Source organism: Phodopus roborovskii, unplaced genomic scaffold, assembly GCF_943737965.1.
Source record: "Phodopus roborovskii unplaced genomic scaffold, PHOROB, whole genome shotgun sequence".
In the NCBI taxonomy this organism is placed as follows: domain Eukaryota; kingdom Metazoa; phylum Chordata; class Mammalia; order Rodentia; family Cricetidae; genus Phodopus; species Phodopus roborovskii.
Genome location: NW_026126407.1, coordinates 2,725,600 through 2,749,165, shown reverse-complemented (window position 1 = coordinate 2,749,165; position 23,566 = coordinate 2,725,600). Strand labels below are relative to the sequence as shown.

The 23,566-nt window shown below is 39.1% G+C and overlaps 2 protein-coding genes across 2 annotated transcripts in view; one reads left to right on the top strand and one right to left on the bottom strand.

Moving 5' to 3' along the window:
• Positions 1-14,388, top strand: part of Atad5 (ATPase family AAA domain containing 5) — a 54,171-nt gene extending 39,783 nt beyond the window's left edge. The window contains exons 15-23 of the mRNA XM_051179819.1: positions 141-317; positions 657-790; positions 2,210-2,303; positions 3,582-3,646; positions 7,995-8,175; positions 11,478-11,656; positions 12,127-12,974; positions 13,681-13,839; positions 13,928-14,388. Of these exons, the coding sequence (XP_051035776.1) occupies positions 141-317; positions 657-790; positions 2,210-2,303; positions 3,582-3,646; positions 7,995-8,175; positions 11,478-11,656; positions 12,127-12,974; positions 13,681-13,839; positions 13,928-14,006 (1,916 nt within the window). The 3' untranslated portion in view covers positions 14,007-14,388. The remainder of the gene's footprint in view (positions 1-140; positions 318-656; positions 791-2,209; positions 2,304-3,581; positions 3,647-7,994; positions 8,176-11,477; positions 11,657-12,126; positions 12,975-13,680; positions 13,840-13,927) is intronic.
• Positions 14,389-16,805: 2,417 nt separating this feature from the next.
• Tefm (transcription elongation factor, mitochondrial) lies at positions 16,806-21,183 on the bottom strand. The gene is made up of 4 exons (XM_051179818.1): positions 21,104-21,183; positions 19,076-19,533; positions 17,951-18,100; positions 16,806-17,419 (listed from the first exon to the last, which is right to left on the bottom strand). Exons 1-4 carry the CDS (start codon positions 21,144-21,146, stop codon positions 16,979-16,981), a joined length of 1,092 nt encoding a protein of 363 aa, XP_051035775.1. The 5' UTR covers positions 21,147-21,183; the 3' UTR covers positions 16,806-16,978.
• Positions 21,184-23,566: the final 2,383 nt, after the last annotated feature.

Sequence of the window (23,566 nt, the reverse complement as noted above, 5' to 3'; positions counted from 1 at the left end):
AGAGTATTTGCATAGAAGAATGAAAGAAAATGTTTGCTTATGGTTTTTTATCATGTAAGAGTAGAAATATACTTTGGATAATTTTATCTTGCCATCAGTATAATTTTAGAATGTTCTTAAATGTAGCTTGTTTTTCATAGAAAAGTTAAACTCCCCTGGGAAAGTTGTTACATCACCAAGAAAGCTTCCTCCATCATCACCAAAAGGAAGTGGGCAGAAGCGAGCGCTTCCCCCTAAAACTTTGGCAAATTACTTTAAAGTATCCTCCAAATCCAAAAATAGTGAAGAAGTCGGAACACTCATGGGAAATAATAAAGGTAAACATTAAGTTAACAAAGTAAATTAACCTTGATGCATGAAACTGTATTTCATGTGGTCCACTGCTGTTTATTAAACCGCAGTCATGCTAATGATCCCAGTTATAACAGTGTCATTAGTGAGTAAGATTTGGTATGGGAGTTGAGTTTGTGGGTATATCTATTGTTTTATAAAAGGGAGTTTTGCCAGGTGTGGTGGTGCATACCTTTAATCTAGCACTTTGGAAGCAGAAACAGGTAGATTTTTGTAAACTCAAGGCCAGCCTGATCTACATAGTGAAATCCTGTTTAAAAAAAAAGAAGAGTTTTAGCTAAAATGTTAACATTGTATTTATGTAGGAATCAAAAATTCTTTGGAACAGAGGCAAATTATTCATACTAAATCAACAAATGCAAATAATTCAAATGGTAAAGAATTTGGAGCTGAAGAATCCAACAGAAAGAATGCAACATCTCTCATTCTCTTTGAAGAGGTAGGTTTGCAGGGCATTTACTGTGAGGTTCATAGTGGAAACTTATTTTAAAAGATTACTATGTATTTTCTTTGTATAATAAATCCAAATTTAAAATAATATTTCTTTTTTTAAAGAGTGGTAATTTTTTGTGTTTTTTGTAACATTTTCTCTGCATTATTTTCTTTTATGTGTATGGATTTTTATTAAAAAATAATTTCTTTAATTTTATTGATGTGAGTGTGTCAGATCCCCTGGAACTGAGTTACAGACAGGTGTGAGCTGCCATGTGGGTACTGGGAATTAAACCTGGGTCATCTGGAAGGACAGCCAGTGCTCTTAACCACTGAGCCATCTCTCCAGTCCCATATGTGGATGTTATGTCTATATACCGTGTGTGTGAGTGTCACCCTAGGAGGCCCGAGGATGGTGTTGGATCCCTTGGAACTGGAGTTACAGATGATTGTGAGCTGCTATGTGGGTGCTGGGAATTGAACCCAGGTCCTCAGAAAGAGCAACTAATGCTCTTAACCGCTAAGCCATCTCTCCAGCCCTTTCTAGAATAATTTTAAGATGATTAACATAATTCATACTGATTGTTAACAAAACAACTATAGAAGTCATTGCAACTCATATCTAGCCAGTTATTGCATTTATGTTTTATTTAGTTTGTTTGCTTGGTTTTTTTTTGTTTATTTGTTTTTATTTGTTTTGGATTTATTTAATTTAATTTTTGAGACAGGGTGACAGGGTTATATGGAACAGCCCTGGCTGTTCTGGAACTTGCTTTGTAGTCCAGGCTGCCGTCAAACTCACAGAGATCTGCCTGCCTCTGCCTCCTGAGTGCTGGGATTAAAGGCATGCTCCACCACTGCCTGGCTTTTACTTAGTTTTAATGTTTACTGTTACCATCTTTTTTGTTGTTTTGTTTTGGTTTTTTGAGACATGGTTTCTCTGTGGCTTTGGAGGCTGTCCTGGAACTAACTCTTGTAGAGCAGGCTAGTCTCGACCTCACAGAGATCCGCCTGCCTCTGCCTCCCAAATTCTGGAATTAAAGGCATGCACCACTACCACCCATCTACTGTTATCATCTTAAAACTTTTTTTATGGTATAAGACATAAACTTTTCCCCAGGCAGTGGAAGTGCATACCTTTAGTCCCAGCACTCAGATGGCAGGATCAAGCAGATTTCTGAGTTCCAGACTAGCCTGGTCTACAGAGTGAGATTCAGGACAGCCAGGACTACACAGAAAAATCCTGATTTGAAAAACCAAAAATAAACAAATAAATAATTTTCAGCATGGATTCAATTCATACTTTTCAAAAATTAATCAGTGTTGACTCAGACATAGTTTGTGTACCATATACATCTCTAGGTGATCTGAACATGAGTATATTGTTATTCTTCACTAAATTAATATTCTAATGAATGGTTTGTAGGTTGATGTCATTTTTGATGAAGATGCTGGGTTTTTGAATGCAGTCAAAACATTCATGGCAACAACTAAACGACCAGTAGTTCTTACTACAAGTGGTATGTAACAATAATTTCAGTACAGTTTATTTTTGTTGAAGTATTTTGGGAGAGCTACTAACTTTAAACTTGAGTTTAATAAAGCATGGTGTGCACTGGGGAGATGGCTCAGCAGGTCTAGTGCTTTCCAGACAAGTCTATTGACCTGAGTTTGATGCCTGAAATCTACATAAAGGTGGAAGGAGAGAACCAATTCCATAGGGTTTTCCTGTTGCTTCTGAATGCTTATGTATATACCTACCACACAAAACACAAACACTAATAATTGAGTGATATTTTAAAGCAAATGGGGGTTCTGGAAAGATGGCTCTCCAGGTTAAGAGCACTCATTGTTCTTGCAGAGAACCTGGGTTCAGTTCCCAGCACCCACATGACAGCATACTACTGTCTGTAACTCAAGTTTCCGGGGACTTAATGTCCTCCTCTGACCTCCCCAGGCACCAGGCACTTACATGGGACACACACATAAATGCAGGCAAAACACTCAAACACATAATAAATTTAGAAAGCTTTTTTTTTTCCTTTTCAAAACAAAGCATAATGAATCTGTAATTCCAGTACTCAGGGGGCAGAGGCAGGAGAATCCCCACAAATTTGAGGCTAGCCTAATGTCTGTAATAAATTACAGGCCAGCTAGTACTACATAGCCAAATCCTCTGTTAAAACTAAACAAACAAAAGCAATCTTATCAAGGCTACCTTGAGAAACCCCAAAACACCAAAAAAAAAAAAAAAAAAAAAAAAAAAAAAAGAAAGAAAGAAAGAAAGAAAGAAAGAAAAGAAAATCATAGATCATAGGTTAATGAAACTATAGTCTCCCTTCATGTGAGAGGGATATTTCCACACCCACCCCATGGATGCTAGACATTTCAAATAGTGCCACACTGTATATATATATCTTGCCCCCCATATATACATACTTAGAACGCTAATCATAGTTAGAAATTAACAACTAATTACCAAGAGAACAGTTAAAACACTTGTTAACAATTGTAAATGTAAGGACCTGGAGAGTTGTCTCAACACTTAAGATCACTCCAAAAGTATCAGATCTCCTCGAGCTGAGGTTATAGTCAGTTGTGAGCTATCTGATATGAGTGCTGGAAACTAAACTCCAGCCCTCTACAAGAGCAGAATGCACTATGGCCACTGGACCATCTCTACAACTCCTGTTCTTCAATTACCTATGAAATGCTAGATGTTGTCATAGAAAAGTATAACTGGGAAAAGTTATTTAGTGATCCCTTTTTTTAAAAAAAAAAAATGTCATTTCCTACAGATCCCACATTTAGTTTATTGTTTGATGGCTGCTTTGAAGAAATCAATTTCAATATTCCTTCCCTGGTAAGTTTTGAATTTTCATGATCATAGATTATATGTACCACAATTATGCAAAAAATAACTTTTAAATTAAATTTATATTTTGAAATGTGCTTTTTAAAGGGAAATGTTAAAGTGTCTGAGTTTAGGGAACGTGTGGCTATTTCCTTTTTTTGCTTTAAAATAATATTTTTCAGATATTTTAAGTTTTCTATATATTCTAATACTCCTTTTTGGGTTTGTTTTGTTTTCCTTTGAGACTGCCATACTATGTAACATTGGCAGGCTTGAAACTCTATGTAGATCTGGCTGTCCTTCAATTTGCAGAGATTCACTGCCTCTGCCTCCTGATTGCTGAGACTGGAGCTAAACCTTGCACTTTTCTGAGTGCTGATATTCATAAGAGGCCGATGTAATCACAGTCTAGACCTGAGTAGAAAACTGCCTCTCTCTTTGCTTCTGAAGGCCTGACTATGTGCTCCTCACAGGCAACATGACCCACAGGATTGTTGTAAGGATTTTACAACCTAAGAACAGGGTGAATACTTGAAACTATTAAGTTCATGGTATTAACCTTGTGTGTAAATACCATCTTAAACAATAAACCTACTTGTGTTTTTAAAGTTTTTTTAAGATTTATTTTGTTTTTATGTGTGTGACTATTTACATGTATGCATAGGCAGGATGTACATGGTTGGTGCCTATGGAGGTTAGAAGAGGATGTTAGATCCCCTGGAACTAAAGTTACAGATGGTTGGGAACCACCAGGAGAGTGCTACTGACTGAACCCTTCATCCTCTGCTACAAGTGTTCTTAACTTCTGAGCCTCTTCTCTAGCTTATCCCCCCAACCCCCCTTAACGTTTATTTTAGCTGACATTATGGTACACACCTTTACTCCCAGCACTCGGAGGCAGAGGCTTACTTATTCTGTGTGTAAATGTATTTATATGGGATAGGTACACTTGTGTGTGACATGACAAGTGTGTGGAGGTCAGAGGACAGCTTTTAGGAGGAGATGGGTTTTTGTCACTAACCATGTGGGTTCTGGGAATTGAACTCAGACTGTCAGACTTGTTAAGGGCTGTTAGCCTGAACCATCTTACTTAGAGAGATGTCCCTGCATAAGCTACGTTCAGTTTTCGAGGCAAGATCTGAGGTAGTCCAGGTGGCTTTGAATTTAATGTATAGCCAAGAATGAACAGGCCTTTGCCACCAAACCTGGTTTATGTGGTGCTTGGGATGGAACGGAACCCAGGGCTTGTTTTTGTAATAGCATCCTTTATAGGCCATACTGGCCTCAATCTAACTGGGTAGTTGAATATGACCCCTGGTCTTCTCTCAAACATTTTCAAAATAATGGGATAACAGATGTATGTTACTTTACTGAGGTTTTTAGGATGTTGAGCCTCCTTTTTTTCCCCTCTCTTCTCCTCTGTTGGTGACTGAATCCAGAGCTTTGCATGTGGAACACTCTGTCAGAGGCTACAGTCCTTGGATTTTTGCAGATAGTCTTACTATTTATCCCAGACTGTCCAGAACCTGTACTCCTCCTCCACCTTCCCAATGCTAGGGTTATAGGTATGAACCACCATGCACAGCTGTTTAGTGTCTTTTCAAGGGTCCTCTGACTATCTATACTTCTTTATTGAACTATAACTTCAAAGTTTTGAGAAAGGTTGCATGGGGGTGCTGCTGAGGAATGAGTCCTGAGCTCTATGCCTGCCAGTCAAACACTGTAACTGAGCTGTATGTACTCCCAGCTCCTGTTCAGAAGTTTTGTTTCTTGCTTTAATTAGTTATTTGTTTACTGAATTGAGGCGGTTTTTAAAAATAGTGTAGGTATGTTTACATTAGATTTATGTCTTATAAATGATTTTTCCCAGTTAATGGCTTACCTTTTATTTTGGTTGTAAGGTGAACATTTTTAATTTTAATAAAATGACATTTAGCAGGTTTTTATTTTATAGTTTGTGGTTCTATATCCCATTTAAGCTTTTAACAATTCTGCCTATGCAATTTTATAATAGCTTTTTTACTTATGTCTAAAACATGTTTAGAGCAAAATTTTATAAGATGATTTGTTTTCTTATAGATATCTAATTGTGCAAACATTATTTATTCAAAGTACCTCTTTTGTTTTGTTTGAAGACTTATTATGTATATGTACTGTGTTCCTCCTGAATGTACCTCTGCAAACCAGAAGAGGGCACCAGATCTCTTTATGCATGGTTGTGAGCCACCATGTGATTGCTGGGAATTTAACTCAAAACATCTAGAAAACCAGCCAGTGCTCCTAACCACTGAACCATCTTTCCAGCCCCCTCGTTTTTGTTTTGAGGCAGGGTTTGTCTTACAGATATCCACTTGCCTCTGCCTCCTGAGCACTGGGATTTAAGGTAGACACCACCATGCCAGGCTTCAAAGTACCTTTTCCAAATTGTATAAGTTACATTTATTTATTGTGTGTGTGTGCCCGTGGTGCACGTGCGGAGGTCAGATGATAGCTTGCAGGAGTTGTTTCACTTCTCCTATCATGTGGGACTTGGGGATAGGAAGTTATAGTGACCACTGCTACGGTATGTTGTTTTTCCAACTATGCTTACTTTGATATATATGTGAGAATTGATGTTGGCTTGAACACTGTAACTATACCAAGTCTTGAAGTTAAGGACTATAACTTCTCTGTTACTTTGCAAAATTGTTTTGACTGTTACAGCTATTACTCATTTCTCTGCTAATTTTAGAAAGTATTGTCAAGTTTTATAGTTTATTCTGGTGTCGTCTTAGAATTTCATTGACTTTGTAATCAAATTTGGGACAATAGACACTTGGTAATACTGAATTTTCTAATTAATGGTCATTTTGCTTAGGGGCAGTATTCATTTTTCTCAAATTTGTTTGTTGGTTTAGTTTTTTGATATAGGGTCTCTATATAGCTGTGGCTGTCCTTGGCTTTATGTGGCTGCCTTACTTTACTCGACATAGGTTTGTATATTTTGCAGCATCTGTGTTGGCTTCAAACTCAGTTTGTAGCAGAGGATGACCTTGAATTCTTGGTCCTCTTTTTTCCCCCCCTCTCTCAAAAGTTAGTTTATAGGCTGGGATTACTGGCATGGGCCACCACACACACCTGGCTCTTTTTTATTTCTTTCTCATGCTTTATTCATTGACGATGACATCAATGTCACACTAAGTAGAGGTGTTGGCAGTGGACAATTGTACCTGTTTATTAGTACAACCTTAGGAAGTGATCACTATTACTATTGGCCACAAAGTTAGCTGTAGGGTTTTTTTTTTTTTTTTTTTTTTTTTTTTTTTTGTACATTTTGGTAGGATAAAGGATATTCCCTATTAATTCGATTTTAAAAGAATTTTTTTTATAAAGAATAAGTGCAATGTAGCAAGACTGTCTCAAGAAAGAAAATCATATTGGAATTCTGATAAAATAAAAGAAGGTTGCTATCCATTAAGTTCTAATACATCAGATATTTAATATTGTCCCTTCTGTTTTATATTTGCAAACATATATGCTTCTATGAACTTGATAGTTTCCTAATTTTTAATTTTAAAATTAGAAAAGTATAATTCAGTATAGTTATAATATTTATCATTTTAATGGCTATAAAATATCCTGTCAAGTAGCTAAGTATAGTGGTGGTAAGTATAGAGAAAGAGGAAGGTGGATCTTTGTGAGTTGGAGGGCAGTATCGGTTTACAGAGTGAGTTCCAGGACAGCCAAGGCTATATAGAGAGGCCCTGTCTCAAAATTCAAAAAAGGTGTCTGTGTGTGGGTAGGGGGATCCTGTCCTGTGTACCATTATTTAATCCAACTCTATAAAACTGCCTGCAGTGTTCAAGTTAGAGAATTTTGTATAAGTTTGCTTGCCAGGTTGAATGTGGTGGTATACACCTGTAGTCCCAGCATCCAAGAGGCAGACTCAAGGAGGATCATGGGTTTGAGGTCTGCCTGGGCTACATAGCAAGAGCCTGCTTAAAACAACAACAAAACTAAGTATAGGAGAATACACTGGTAATCCTAGCATTTGGGAGGTAGAGGCAGGAAAATCAGAGGCTCAAGGCCAGCCTGGGTTGTATAAGATTCTGTCTTAAACACACCAACACACAGTTTTTTGTTGTTGCGGTCCTGAACTATATACAATCAGCACAAGAAGAATGTATACATAAATACTTTTAATTTGGTGGTATATGCTGTTATATTTTTCTAGAGAAATTTCATTCTCAAAAAGTTTTAAGATATTGTGGATTTTAACAAAATTATTCATTGATGTGCAGGATTATTATTCCATTTCTGACAGTTATGTAAGTAACTGTGTCTTTCTGTCCCCCTGTCTCATTTTTCTGTTTTTAAGCTAAATGTTGCCAGCTATTTACAAGTGATCTGTTTAGTTGAGAATTTCAGAACTGACTTAAAAGACTTTGTAACCTTGTTGACTGCAAACTCTTGTGACATCAGGAAAAGTATCCTTTACTTACAGTTTTGGATTAGAAGTGGAGGTGGAATTTTAGAAGAAAGGCCATTATCACAGTGTGGTAAGTAGACTGTCATGAGAAATTGTTCTTAGACCATTGTTTTGACTGTTACAGGTATTATGGAACCATATTCTTAGATATATACTCTATCAAAATATTTTTAAAATTGTAAATTAAGTGGCCAACTATCTAATTTTAAAATACTTGCACATATATCTACTTTTTTTTAAAAAAAAAATAAAGATTTTAAAAACATCAACTAAGTAAATAGTCCAGTGAGGTATTGCACACCTGTAATCCCAGCAACCTGGAAGCAAAGGCAAGAGGATCAGAAATTCAATGTCTTATTGGTCTGTATAATAAAATCAGGGACAGCCTGGGCCAAATAACACCTCTAAAAAACAAAAAAAAAACAAAAAAAAAAAAATGCAAATAGATTGAACTCACAAAAATAAAAAGGAAAAAACAAATTTCCAAAGTCCAGGATTGTAATACATGCCAGTAATACTAATTTTGTAGTCTCTCAACAAGGTAAAATATCCCATAGATAGGTTTTATTTATTTCTTCTTTTTTTTTTTTTTTTTTTTTTTTTCCCCTTAAATCACACTTCTCAAACCCCTGGAGGCCAGAGAATCAAGAGTTGAAGGTCATCCTTGTCTCCATAGCAAGTTTAGAGTAGCCTGGACTCCATGAGACCCCCATCTCAAAAACACTCCCAACTATTGCATATCCATTTATGGACATATAGTTTCTTACAAAACTATAGTTACCACTTAGCAACTTCCTTTTTTCCTGGCACATACTCGTGCCAGGTGTGGTGGCATACTTTGTAATCCTGGCACTTGGGAGAGCAAACAGGAGGATCAAGAGGTAAAGGTCATCCTTGACTACACTGAGTTCAACCTAGACTGTGGGAGACCCTGCCTTGACCAAAGCACAAAAACTATATTAGTGACCTTTGTGTTGGTATAGCTGTATCTCATTCTTTTTATGTGATCATTCTTAGGGGCGGTGTTGTTTCTTTTGTCTGTGAGAGTGGAATATACATGTTTGTGTGCACCTGTGACTTCCTCAATCTCAGAGCTTTTTTTAATATATATATTGGACATATAAACTTAGGTCTTCATGCTTGCAAGGATTTACCTACTGAGCCATCTCCCTAGCCCTTTTTATTTATTTGTTTCTTTCTTTCTTTCTTTCTTTTTTTCTTTTTTTCAAGGTAGGATTTCTCTGTATAATAGCCCTGGCTGTCCTGGAACTTACTTTGTAGATCAGGCTGCCTTGAACTTAAAGAGATCCTCCTGCCTTTCAAGACAGTGTTTCTCATTGTAGCCCTGGCTATCCTAAAACTCACTCTATAGATCATGCTGGCCTTGAACTGGCAGAGATCTGCATGCCTCTGTCTTATGAGTACTGGGATTGCCTTAGTAGTACCCAGCTTTGTCTTTATGTTTTAAGTTTCATGTATGCATTTATTTATTGGTGGAGATCAGAGGACAACTTGTAGGAGTCTTCTGTGGGTCCCAGGGCCCAAACTCAGATTGTCAGTTTGGCAGCAAGCACGTTTATCTACTCAGTCATCTCACTGGCCCTGCTTTGGCTTTTAGACAGGATCCCATGCAGCTCAGACTTGTGCAACCATACTGGTTTATATTTCTTGTATTATATTTAATAGTTTCTAATTCTGATTTTCCTAAGAGCTTGGTTTCAGAAATATTTTTTTCTCACATGTATAATTTTTTTTACTTTCTACTGCTCTACAGTTACTGTTGTGCCCTACATCTGGCACAAGCAGTTATTGATGACTTCCTCCATTCCAGGTCCTGTGTTTTCAGGATCAGTCATCCATGCTTCTTCCCAGGGGAAGTTGTCAGTTTGTGTGTTGACTGCTCCGTGGTCACAGTTCTGTTGGGATAGATCCTGGTCACATAGTCACATAAAACCTAGGGGAACAAACAAGAAAGGAAAAATGAAAAAAGAATACTATGAAGTTCTATAAAATTAATCCCTTTCATTTTACTCTTTAATTAGTTCAAAATTTAAGCATTGTTTTTCAAAATAGATGTAGCCATACTTTTTATTTAGTGTAAGCTGGCAGCTTTAACAAACTCTCAGAAGATCAATATCATAAATAAGACATGAAAGAAAACATCCTAGTATGTGTGTGATGACATACACCCTTGGGCAGCAGAATCAGATGTTCAAGGTTTTATACCCAAGGAATGACAGCTGAAGTTGTCTTCTGACCGCCAAACACACAAAGAAGTTCAAGGTTATTCCCTGGGCTGAATGAGATCCTGCCTCAATGAAATGATAAAATAAAATAGCCCTAGTATAAACAAGAAATAACAAAAATAAAAGATAGGCTTGAATCATTTCACTTAGGTATTTTTTAATGTATTTTTTTTTATATATTTATTATTTTTTCTTATTTTACATATTGATCCCAGTACCCTCTCCCTCCCTCCCATGCTCCCCCACCCCACCCCCTTTCCTATCTCATTCACACACACACACACACACACACACACACACACACACACACACTCCACAGGGAGGGTGATGCCTTCCAGGAGGGATCATCAAAATCTGTCAAGTCACTTGGAATAGGGACTAGGCCCTCCCTCCTGCCTCTAGGCTAAGGGAGTATCCCTCCATGGGGAATGTGCTCCCAAAGTCCTTTTGTGCATCCTGGTGCCACTGTCAGAAGTCCCTTAGACTGCCCAGGCCTTCTAAATGAGACCCATGTTCAGTGGGTCTGAGTTGGTACAATGCTGATTTCCCAGCTATCAGTCTGGGGATCCATGAGCGCACACCCCCACCCCTCCACCCCCTGTCTCTGTAGGTTTCTGTAGCCTGGTCTTGACCCCATTTTCTTATCACTCCTCCCTCTCTGCAACTGGATTCTAGGAGTTTGGCTCAGTGTTTAGCTGTGGGTGTCTACTTTTGTTTCCATCAGCTACTAGATAAGGGCTTTATGATGGCATATAAGTTAGTTATCAATCTCATTATCAGGGAAGGGTATTTAAGGTAGCCTTTCCTCTGTTGCTCAGATTGTTAGTTGGGGTCAGTCTTGTAGGTCTCTGGACATTTCACTATAGTCAGTTTTCTCTTCAAACCTATAATGGCTCCCTCTATTCTGTTCTCTCTTTTTTTCTGCTCTAGTCTATTTGTCCACTTAGGTATTTTTCAAGTGATGAATTACGTTGTGTTTATAATGTAGTGAATACACCGGCGGAGAACAAAAGGGAGTAAAGGTTGGAGGATGTTGGGCAGGAGCACCTCTTCAGAACTTGTGCTTTGTTTCATACAGTTCCTTTAAAATACATTTGCCTGAGATTTGTCTTTATTAATTTTTTAGGAGGAAATAGCAGAAATGAACTGATTTGCTCTGAAGATGGTACTGGTGCAAAAATTAATTCTAAAAACAGCAGAAGAAACCGTGTAGCCCTCCCCAAATGTGACACTGGCTGTACAGAGGCTTTGTTTGGACTCAAGAACATTGCCTCCCCATCCCAAGACTTATTTTCATTTTTAAAGGTATTTTCCACATCTGTGTGGAATGTTGAATTCATGTTCCTGTCCCTTTCAGTATTTACCCTGTGTTTTGAATATTAGTTCAACTTAAAATACACTTAACATTTTCTAGACTTTAGATGTGAGATTTTAACTCATTTGCCTATGTTGATAAATGGTGCATAGGCATAGATTTAAAAGCATAGTATGAGGGCACTAGAGAGATGGTTCAGCAGTTGAGAGCACTGGCTGCTCTTCCAGACCTCCTGAGTTCAATTCCCAGCACCCACATGTGGCTCACAGCCATCTATATTGAGATCTAATGCTTTCGCAGGCATACATGCAGATACAGCACTCACATACATTAAATAAATAAATCTTTAAAAAAAATACATAAAAGGTAGAAATACATAGAAGTAATCCTATATACCTAAGGGTGGGAAGATGTCTAAACTAGGTACTCTTAAATCTCTTTACTCAAAATTGCTTTTCAGCACAAGATCACAGCAAAAGAAGAATGGCATAAATTCATCCAGCTCCTTACAGAATTCCATATGCAAAAGATAGATGTATTATATAGTAATCTTGAATTCATCCTGCCATTGCCAGTTACTGTCATCCCAGAAGTAAAAGATGCTTATGGCTTCCCAGTGACTACAGAAGCCAGTGCACCAGGAAGCATGGAACATCTTCTCAGGAAGCAATCAGAAGACCAGCTATTAAAAAAGTCACAGAAAAAGAAACAGAAAAAAATGGTGACCCTAGATGACAGTGACTTATTTGACACTGGATTGGACTTTTCTGATGAACTGAATAGCTTATCTTCTGTGCCTTCCTCAGCTTTAGAAGATGTCACAAGTAGAAACAGAGAAGGCAATCCAGAGACACAGACACAAAGCAAATGTTTCACATCTGACTCTGTGCCTCAGCCTCCTAAGACACCTGCAGAGAAGAAGTGTTCTGTGCTCATTTCCCACTGTTTAAATTCTCTTACTGAGTTCATGGAGAACATGTCCTTCTTAGATGCCCTTTTAACCAACGCAGGGGAACGGAATGAATTGGGTAAAAATCCTTTTCACTGGACAAGCGGAAAGGTTAAAAGTGGACTTTGTGATGAGTTTAGTATTGAGAGCAGAGATGGGTGGGCTCCTTGGAGCTCTGAAGAATTAAAAGCAACTGCAGAAGCTCTCAGCTTTACCAAATGCTCTTCTAGCATTTCAAAAGCACTGGAGTCCTTGAATTCGCACAAGTATTTAGGGAGTGATGCAGTCAGTAAGCTCAGTTTCTGTGTTTCACAAAGGTGCAGCAATGTATGCTTCCGCCAGTCAGCAGCTAATCTAAAGTAAGTCTTGTTACTTTCTGTTTTTTCAGTAATCAATCTAATTTTAAAATGCTGGGCTATTGATTATGAGAAATGCTTAGTGTTAATATAGCTTCTCATACAAGTTGAAGAGATTACTGAGAAAAGTAGCTTGAATGAATTTGGGAAACCTAAGTGAGGGTGTTGGTGCACACCTTTAATTCAAGTACTCAGGAGGTAGAGGCAGACAGATCTCTCTGAGTCCAAGGCCAGCCTGGTCTACAGAGTGAGTTCCAGGACAGCCAGTGCTACACAGAAAACTCCTGTCTTGGGAAAGAAAAACATTGGGTGACAGAGGAGTTTAGAGTTGTGACAGGTAAAAGGTAACCATTAAGATGTTTCACTGTCACCCCAGTCATGGTGGCACATGTTGGCAATCACAGCACTTGGGAGGTAGAAGCACAAGGATCAAGAGTTTGAAGCTAACCCCAGCTACATGAGATCCTGTCTCTAAACAAAAATTGTCAATATGAAGTTGAATATAGCGGTGTAAGACTGAGTTTGAAGTCAGGCTGAGCTATGTGGAATTCTAGGCCAGTCTGGATATATAAGACAGTGACCTATACTTTCCGCAGGCAATTAGAAGTGTCATTTGGTGCAGATCAGAAGCAGGAACACTGGTTACATTTAGGTTGTTACATTTTTATGTACAAAATACCAAAAAATAATGCTTTCTCTTAATTTGTAGCAATGCTGACAAGAGGATGGCAGTCATTAAAAGAGTATTTTCTAGCCGATCTCTTCTGAGTGTGGGTAATAAGCAAGCTAGTATAATTGACTACCTGCCAACTCTTCGGAACATTTGTCGGACAGAGAAGCTAAAAGAACAAGGGAAAAATAAAAGAAGGTAAAGTATGCTTTAACTTGTCAAGATTAATAAATGTGTTCTTGGTAATGAAGATACTGATATTAAATTGTTTTTATAATTTTGACAGGTTTCTGCACTACTTTGAAGGAATTCATCTTGATATTCCTGAAGAGGCTGTGACTGCTTTGGCTGATGACTTCCCTTGATGCTCCCCATCTTTAGTGCCCTGTACAGATGATGTGGTCCTTAAAACACACTAGATTATGTCTATTTTAAAGAAGAGCTTATTTCTCTTAATGTAAATTTTAATAGACTTTGTATTTTTGTGATTCAAATATTTAAAGTGAAAAAATTGGGTTACAAACTGTATATATGATTGTGGCATATTTTTTCCTGAATGTTTTGTATTACCTATTTTTGCTTTGTTGGTATACTTTCTGTATGTGTGAGCTGTATGTGTGTTCTGTATGTGTGAGAAGGTAAAGTTGTTTCAGTGCTGAGCTCATATGTTGTTTTCCCTTTCCTTGTATCCTTCCTCTGCTCTCCAGCATCAGAGCAGTACTGCCATGAATAGGTAGCACCCAGCCTGCAGGCCTAAAGTTACAAGGCATAAAACAATTACATACAGAGTAATTTTTAAGTCTACTAGGAAGGAAATTATGCATGTTTTGGAAAGCCTTGCGCTTCCTCTTGCCCTTATATCTTGTGCCCTCCTTCAGCATGTTTTACCATTTAATCATTGAGTCATTTGTGTTAGCAAAGTAAAGCATTCTGAAATCTAGCTTTCATCAACCTTTCTTATCAGTCCATGTAGGTAAAGTCTTGTGCATTTTGCCAAGTCAGATCATCTATACATTTTCAAGTACTTTTACATCATGTTTTCTTCAAAAATGGAATGACATTAATTTATCTATTTTGGACAAGTTTTTGATGGTTGAAGAAGTAATGAAGGATTCTGCCATGGGGTTTCTACCTAACAAGCTATTTCCATTTAAGTTTGGTTTTTTGGCTTTGTGGTGCTGAAGATTAAACCTAGGGTCTTTTGTGTTGTAGGCAAGCGTCCTATGTCTTAGTACATACGCAGTCTTGTTTTTGTAATTATTTGTGTGCTACAAATCAAACCCAAGGCCTTGTACATTCGAGGGACACTTAATCATAGAACTGGACCCTCCCACCCTGTTTTTGAAATGGGGTCTGGTTATAATGCTTAGGCTGCCTCTAAACTCCTTCCCAGCTTATGTGATCCTCTCTCAGCTTCTCAAGTACCTGGCAGCCATATGCTGCCACACCCAGGAAGGTCATGCATGGGTTTTTCTTTTTTTGTAAGTACCTGTTTTTACTTTAGTAACAAGATTTTTTAAATGTCACATTTTACTTAATGTTATTTTACAGTCAGATAATCAGGTATGTTTAAAATTGCTTCATATTATATATATATATATTTGTATAATAATACAATATTCAGGTACATTTTCTGATGAATTGTATTTTTAACTCAAAAGTTAAGGATCCTAGTTTTGTACTTTCTTAAAGTATAGGTGCATACCTGTTTACAAATGTGTGTGAAGATGTGTTTTTACCTCTTGTTCAACCTTCCTTTTCTTGTATTAATTAGCAAATTAATTAAAAGTTAAAGCTAAAAGCTTTAAGTGGTATTTAAATAGTTATGATCGTCTTAATGTACATGTATATTGAATACATTCAGATAAATGCTACAACTTAATAGATTTCTTTGCTGAACAAAAATGTGGTCAAAGCTTTTTAAAGATTTTTTTTTATATGTATTAGTGTTTTGCCTGTGTGTATGTATGTGCACCACATGCTTGCGGTGCTCAAAGAGGCCATTAGATACACTGGAACTGGAGTTAAAGATATTGGTTGTGTGCTGCCTGTCATGTGGGGGCTGGGAACTGTACCCAGGACCCCTTCAAGGGCAGCAAGTGCTCTTAACTGTTAAATCATCTTTCCAGGTCCTGAAGATTTTAAGTGTGTTTTCCTACAGTATCTACTGGAAGTGCTTGACCATCTCAACAACTGATGAACCAATGTAATTACATAAAACTGTTCAAGTTGGGGGCTGCAAAGATGGCTCAGTGGTTAAGAGTACCCACTGCTATTCCAGAGGTACTGAGTTCAAGTATCAGCAACCATATGGTATCTCACAACCATTTATAATAGGGTCTGATGCCCTCCCCTAGGGTATAGGCATATATGTAGAATACTCATATACATAAATATTTTTAAAAGCTGTTCAAGTTATTTAAACTCCCTCTTTAACTAGGTAGGACATGACTGTGTGGAGTTTCTTGCTTGAGAGAACATTTTTTCCCATCACTAGGTATCAAGCCTAGGTTAACAGTTTACTACCAAACTGCAACCTGTCCTTATGGGTTTTCCCCTTTTGTTTTTTGTTTTTTGTTTTTTTTTTTTTTTTAAATGTGGGGGCAGTTTGGCACAGATTTTTCACTGTAGTCCCAAACTGACCTCACACAATCTTACTCCTTGTTTGTCCTGAGTGCAAGAGATTACAGGTAGAACCATCTGCTCAGCTTCTTTTTCCTCTTATTAATTTTTAAATTTGTTTGTTTTCCAGGACAGGGTTTCTGGCTGACCTGGAATTCACTCTGTAGACCAAACTGGCCTAGAACTCAGATTCCCCTGCCTCTGCCTCCCAAGATGGATTAAAGGCATGTGCCACCATCACATAGCCTAAATTTATTTTTTAAACATTGGCATTTTATTTTTTTCTATGTGTTAGTATGTGTATCCTTTGTGTATGTGTGTATCAGAGTTTCTGGAACTGAACTTAAAGACAATTGTGAGCACCTGCAATGGCAGGCAGGAGTCAAACAAGTGTCCTCTGGAAAAGCAGCAAGTGCTATTAATGACCAAGACATCTTTCTACCCTGGTACTTGCTTTTAAATGGAGGTAACTTTTGACTGTGTGGGTGGCATCTTACTATGGGTGGCATCTTACTATTTAGCACTTAAACAAATAAGGCAAAGAATTTCACAAAATATTTATTGATTTGGTCTTTTCTCAAAAATACTATTTCACAGCCAAGATTCTCATTTTATAAACATACAAAGTATACACAAGATGTTTTCTTTTCCACTAACATGAAGGATGGGAACAGTTGGTTTAATAAATTAATATAACACTAGAGCAAGTGCATTATTATTGGAGCTCTGAGCCTTTGCCAAAAACTAATTCGTAAAAGGCAATAGCTTGCAACAGTGAATCATACAACTCTTCAATGTGGTGTGAGTCCTTCAGAATCTTCTGTCTATACTGTACTACTCGCTCCTGTGGGAAGACCACCCGAGGCTCCTCCTTCAGCACAGAGTCAGAGAGGAACTGTTTCACCAGATCTCTCCCACTAGTCCTTGTATCTCCGATCATCAGATCAAAGTGCTTGCCCACAACATTTCGATTCATGCTCAGCACCCGATGCTGGCCATCCTTTGCAAAAGTTTTGTTGAGTAAGGCATACAGCATGGCTTCCGTGATAAGAAAGTGTAACAGTATAGGAAACAGAGATGTGTTCTGCATGGAAGGGCCTGATTTTTCCAAAATGTAGAGATCTGCTTGAGGCATCTTGGAAATGACTGAAGAAATCTTTAAAAAAAAAAAAAAAAAACAGAAATAATTATGTTTTGTATTTGTCCCACTTCTGACAACCCTGGAAGAACAAAAGCTCAGGAAGAAGCTAAGATGAGCTCTTGTTCTGGCAGTCTCATCATCCCTGCTGGCTTCAGGCCTCAGTAACCCAAAACTTGACCATCGGAAATGTTCTGAAGAGGACTCGCACTAGCCAGGAATATCTGCTGGTGGCAAGGTGCTGGCCAAAGGCTCTTACTATATCATGCACTCACCAAGACAGCAGTTACTACGAATTCACATCTTGAAATTAAAGACATTTCTAAATTTTTTTAAATCTGTATAATTTTTTTATTTAAATGTTTCTAAATTTTTAAAATTTAGAATAACGCTGTAATAGGAGTAAAAAGGCACCCCATAGACCAGTTTAACTTTTTTGTTTTGTTTTCTCTTACATCCCTTTTGAAATTGCCAAACTAAACTGTACAAGGAACCATGTAGGAATGCACAAAACAGAAAATAAGGAGCAGGGACCAGCCATTGCCTTACCTCTTCCAGATAGACAGATGATGGGTATACTCTGTTCGTTAAATTCCAACACTCAGTCTGCTGCCAGTCCAGCACCTTGGGTTTTCGGTCAAGGTGAGCCCATGCAATTCTTCGAGTACCAAAAACAATAGATATGATACTACTAACTGCCTAAAGGAAAAAGGCTGATTTGATTATAAGTATAAATATCTTAAAGCTATAAAACCTACAAAGTCGCTGGGCAGTGGCGGCACACTATTAATCCCAGCACTTGGGAGGCAGAGGCAGGTGGATCTCAGTGAGTTTGAGGTCAGCCTGGTCTACAGAGTGAGTTCCAGGACAGCCAGGACTGTTATATAGAGAAACTGTCTTGAAAAAACAAACAAACAAAAGAACCTACAAACTCAAAACAACTCAGTTTATTTACAAGGCAGGTATGGTGGCCCACACTCCCAGCTCTCAGGAGGCAGAGGTGAAGCCAGCCTGGTCTACAGAGCTAGTTCCAGGACAGCCCAGAGCTACACAGAGGAATCTTGCCTCAAAAAATGATAATAATAAAAATATGGGCCAGTAAGAGAGCTCAGCAGATAAAGGCACTTGCCACCAAGGCTGATGACATGAGTTCTTGCTCTGGGACCCAAACATGTCCCATGGCAATGACCACCCTACACGTACATCATATACACCCACACATAAGCATTTACAAAAATAATAAAGGTAATGTTTAGACATACTTCTTGTTATTCATGTTTTCTATCCAGAATGCCCTCTTCTTTCTATCAGACTAATTTTCTCTCTTCCAAATAAACTTGAGTTCTCAGTAAACTTTTGCCAAGTTCTACTTCACAGTATTCCCTCCAAATTGCCAACTGTATACCTTCATTTTGTTCAATAGATGATCTATTAATAGGGGCATATCTAGATTCTTAACTTGTTTTGAGCCAATAAGATGGCTCAGAGGGTTAAAGCCCTCAACCAAGCCTGACAAGGACCCAGGTGACAGAAGGAGAGTTGTCCTCTGACCTACACACACACACACACACACACACACACACACACACACACACACACGACAAAAAACTTGTCTCTAACCCAGGACTGGGAATAAATATGTTCTCAAAGGCTGGTGATTGGGGGAAATGTTACCTTAAGTCTCTCTCTCTCTATACCTGGTTTGATGAACTTTCCCAGCAACCACTTTTCCTGTGACTTTTTTTTCCTTCCACTCTCTGGACAAAGAATGGAGTTACACACTTGAACGGCAGTTTTATATTGGATCAAGGGCACGTCTATCAAACTCTCCAAACTCTGAAATGGCCCAAACTTCTTTCTGTGTTCTACAATACTGACAGACTTCCTTCCACGGAGCAGTCTGAAAGCTTCCAGTTCCTTATCAGAAGCTGTATTCAACACGTGTAAGATAGAGGCCTGCTGTTCGGGGGTGAAAAGCTTGTCCAGTGCATCCCCAGGCTTCCTTCCATTTGTATCAAAAACAACACTGGCAACAGTTTTCTCAGGTGCAGTAGACTTCCTCCGAGAGCAGATATCATTTAGGACTGGAGGCAGGGATGAATACTCTGAGACTGGAAGCCATCTCCAACTCCCTGAAAGGAAAATTTATAAAATTTAAATTGGGATGTTCTTTGTTAATTTCCAAACTTGTATATCACACAGACTTGCATATAACCCACGTAATCACAGAGAATTGTCTTTAAAAGAAGTGTAAAACTTGTGGTAGTTGTGCACGCCTTTAATCCCAGCACTGGGGAGGCAGAAGCAGGAAGATCTCTGAGTTCAAGGTCAGCATAGTCTACAGAGCAATTTCCAGGACAGCCAGGGATACAGAGAAACATTGTGTCAAAAACAAATAAAACATAAAGAGCAGTTTTTAGAATTAATAAAGTTGTTTCTATCATTTGAGAGTTTTGTTTGATTTTGATTATTGGTGATGGGGGGGGTGTTTGTTTTTGAGACAAGGTCTCACTAGATAGTCCAATCAGGCCTCAAATTCAGTATGTAGATCAGGATGGTAGGCACTGCTACACAGAGGCCTTGACTTGTCAAGGAAGAAGCTGTAGTTCCCTGGCATTGTAACCACATATCTATAATCTCAGCATCTGAGAGGCAGAAGCAAAAGAATTAGATTCCAGGCAAGACTTGTTTGCCACCATCTGGGATACATTAGACCTTGTTTCTAAAAGATAAATTAGTTAAAATAAAAAATTGTAGTTTGCCATGTGTATTGGAGCATACCTTTAATCCCAGCATTTCAGAGGCAGACAGGCAGATCTCCATGATAGGGCATTTACCTAGCAAGGACATGATTTCTATCCCTAGCACCACTTCATTCTAATTAAAATGAGTACAAATGTCTGGTCTTTCTGGCATTTGTAATTTCCCCCATTGTTTTTGTTTTGCTTAGTTCTTTTGAGACAGGGTTTTTCTGTAGAAATCTGGTTGTTCTGGAACTCGATTTGTAGACCAGGCCTGTCTCCAGAGTGAATTAAAGGTGTGCGACACCACCGCCCAGCAAGAGGATCTTTTTATGTAACATCGTTTAAAATTTTCTCCACTTCGTTTTTACTAGTTTCTCATCTGATGAGACTAAAGAAAATTCAATTTTATACGTTTATAATAAATGTTTTAACTGGTCACTAGTGGTGGTCCTCGCTTGTAATCGTAGTACTTGGGAGGTGGGGGCAGGAAAATCAGGATTAGGGTCATCCTCAACTACATGAGTTCCAGGCTAGTTTAAGCAACAGGGACCTTTGTTTGGGGAGGGCGGGGGCTGGTGGTATTAACTAAGGGGTAGAAGGGGGTTAATTTTGTTCTGCACACTTCTCAATATTTCTAACATGCCTGCGTTTCCGCAAGCAAAGCATACACCATGCAATGGATAACTCTGTGAAACAGTAGAAAGTCATTCTGACTTAGTGGCCACAGAAAAGAAATACAGCCAGGGGCACGCTACTGTTAAGTGTCTGAATCCACTGCCAGTCGGTCCGGGAAGAGGGGCACGCGGACCCTGAGCCACAGGAGCACCCGGGGTCCGGGAGGGAATGCTCCTAAGCTCCCCTCCAATCCTACGCGGGAGACCCAGACACGGAACAGGAAAGAGACACTTCAGTCACAGGCTTGCAGAGAGCCAACCAACCTCGTGCTCAGGAATCCTACCTCCGGGCTTGATGAGGGAAGCAAGATTAGTCCTCCAAGCCATCGCCAGACTCTCTGCCGCTTGTCTTCCTCCGCCAACTTCCGGTTGTGTGTGTTCCAACTAAAAGTGCTCGACTCGGGCTAGGCAGAAGGGTTCCGGCGGAAGAGCCGGTCCAAGGCCCAACCTCAGGGAGATGCTCCTGATCTCCTAATGATTGATGACTAATAGTTTGAGGACTCGTGGGCAGGATCTCCGAGAAGGAAAGGAGTAGACCAGGCTTGGTCCTGCTTTGGGGCGAGACTTCTCTGGGTTCCTGAACATACAGATACTGGAGTGGACAGAGGGGGTCTTGTACGCACACAGATACTAAGTTGAGAGGAGTAACTAGGAGAGATGCACTGGAAAAGGAAGGCAGGTCCATGAAGGACGCTGGGAGTTGTTGGACATTTGAGAAGGATGGAGGGAGGTGAATCTGAAGCCAAGTTTGAACCTTAGAATGTGAAATGGAACAGTTGAACATGTCTGGCAGGACTCTTGTGTTTTAGTTGCAAAACCAAATTGGAAGGAGTTTCTTAAAAAAAAAAAAAGTCAGTTGTAGTCAATGTGAGGCTGGATTGGAGAAAAGTACGGGAACAAGAAGAGAAATTCGGAATGTATGTCGCCTGTCTTGAAAAACCAACCACCCTCCCCCCCACAAAAAAAAAATGAAAAAGAAAAATTCAAACAAAACAAAAAAACCAAAAAAGTGTTTCATGTGTGAATGTCATAGAGCTACTGAAATGAACAATGAAAAATGTATTCTTTCACAATTCTCTCACAGTCCAGGGGTCTAGAAATCTGCAATCACAATATCAGTGGGTTGGTTTCTTCTGAGGACTCTGCAGGAAATCTGTTGCATGCCTCTCTGAACTTCAGGATCTAGACTACCTACCTTGGCATATACATGAGTCACTTCATCATCACTAGGCATTCACAGGACAGTAGGCATGCTGGAATGGCATTTTATTTTTTTAATTTTAGAATTTTTTTAAGGGGCTGGTGAGATGGCAAGGGTCTTGCCACCAGGTATGGTGGCCTGAGTTTGATTCCTGGGGCTCACATGGTAGCAGGTAAGAACCCAAATCCAATAAATTGTCCTCAGACCACCATGCAAGCATAATGTGCATGTGCACAATCCCATCTCTCTCTCTCTCTCTCTCTCTCTCTCTCTCTCTCTCTCTCTCTCTCTCTGACACAATTCCATCTCTCTCTCTCTCAGACACACACACACACAGAGGAATGGATTTTAAAAAGGTAAAATTTCAGAGTAAGCGCTGGAGTTACTCAGCAGTTAAAAGGCAGTGCTACTCTTAGATCTATTTCCAGCATCCACATCAGGCAAGTCACTTTCAACCCGATCCCTAACTTCAAGGGATCTTCTGGCCTCATTGGCAACCCCCAGCACACACATACACGCATAATTATTAGAGTTTTAAAAAAAAATTTTTTTTTTTTTTTGGATTTCCAAAGCAGGGTTTCTCTGTGTAGGCTGTCCTGCAACTAACTCTGTAAACCAGGCTGGCCTTGAACTCATGTAGATCCTGCCTGCCTCTGGCCTTCAGAGAGCTGGGATTAAAGGCGTGCACCATCATCACCACCACCACCACCACCACCACCACTACCACCTCTTGGCTGAAATCTTTCTTTTTTTTTTTTTTTAAACCTTCTAATCCAAGAGAAATGACTACCTTTTCACTCTAGAACCTAACTCTGTTTAATGGGGGGAAGTGACTGAATTACATCCTACACAAAAGAAATATCTTTACTCCAGTACCTCAGAATTTGACCTTATTTGGAAACAAGGTCATTGTCAATGTCATTAGTTAAAATAAGGTGGAAGCTGGAGTGTGAGTAGCTTTTGCTTGCACAAAAGGCTCTGGATTCAAACCCCAGAACTGCACAATCAAAAGAGTGTAAGTGACTGTGGGACATGGGCCCAGGTCCTTGGATGGCTGAGATGAGAAGATCCCTGAGCCCAGAAGTTCAAGAGCACCCTGGGAAGTACAGCAAGATCCTGTCTCAAAACACCTCCAAAATGAGATTGACACTGGACGGAGCCACGGCCATTCCTGCATGCCTGCTCTCCTTAAGAGACTTCTGAGTTAATGCCTGCTGATGATGGGACACATCTATATGCCCAGGAAGGTAGTCTAGTTGCCTGAAGGTCAGAGAGAGACATGCAGCAGATTTCCTGCATAGTCCTCAGGAAGAACCAACCTCACTGACATTCTGATTACAGGTTTCTAGACTCCTGGACTGAGAGAGAATAAATTCCCCATGATTCATTTCAGCAGCTTTGTGACACACATGAGACAAACACCTAGGAGAACTGCTGGTGCTCTGGGAGATGTCACAGTTGAGCAAACCCCAACTTAGCACTTGCTAGCAGAGAGTTTCCTCTCTGAGCCTCAGCTTCCTCATTTGTAAATTGGAGACTGAAGTAC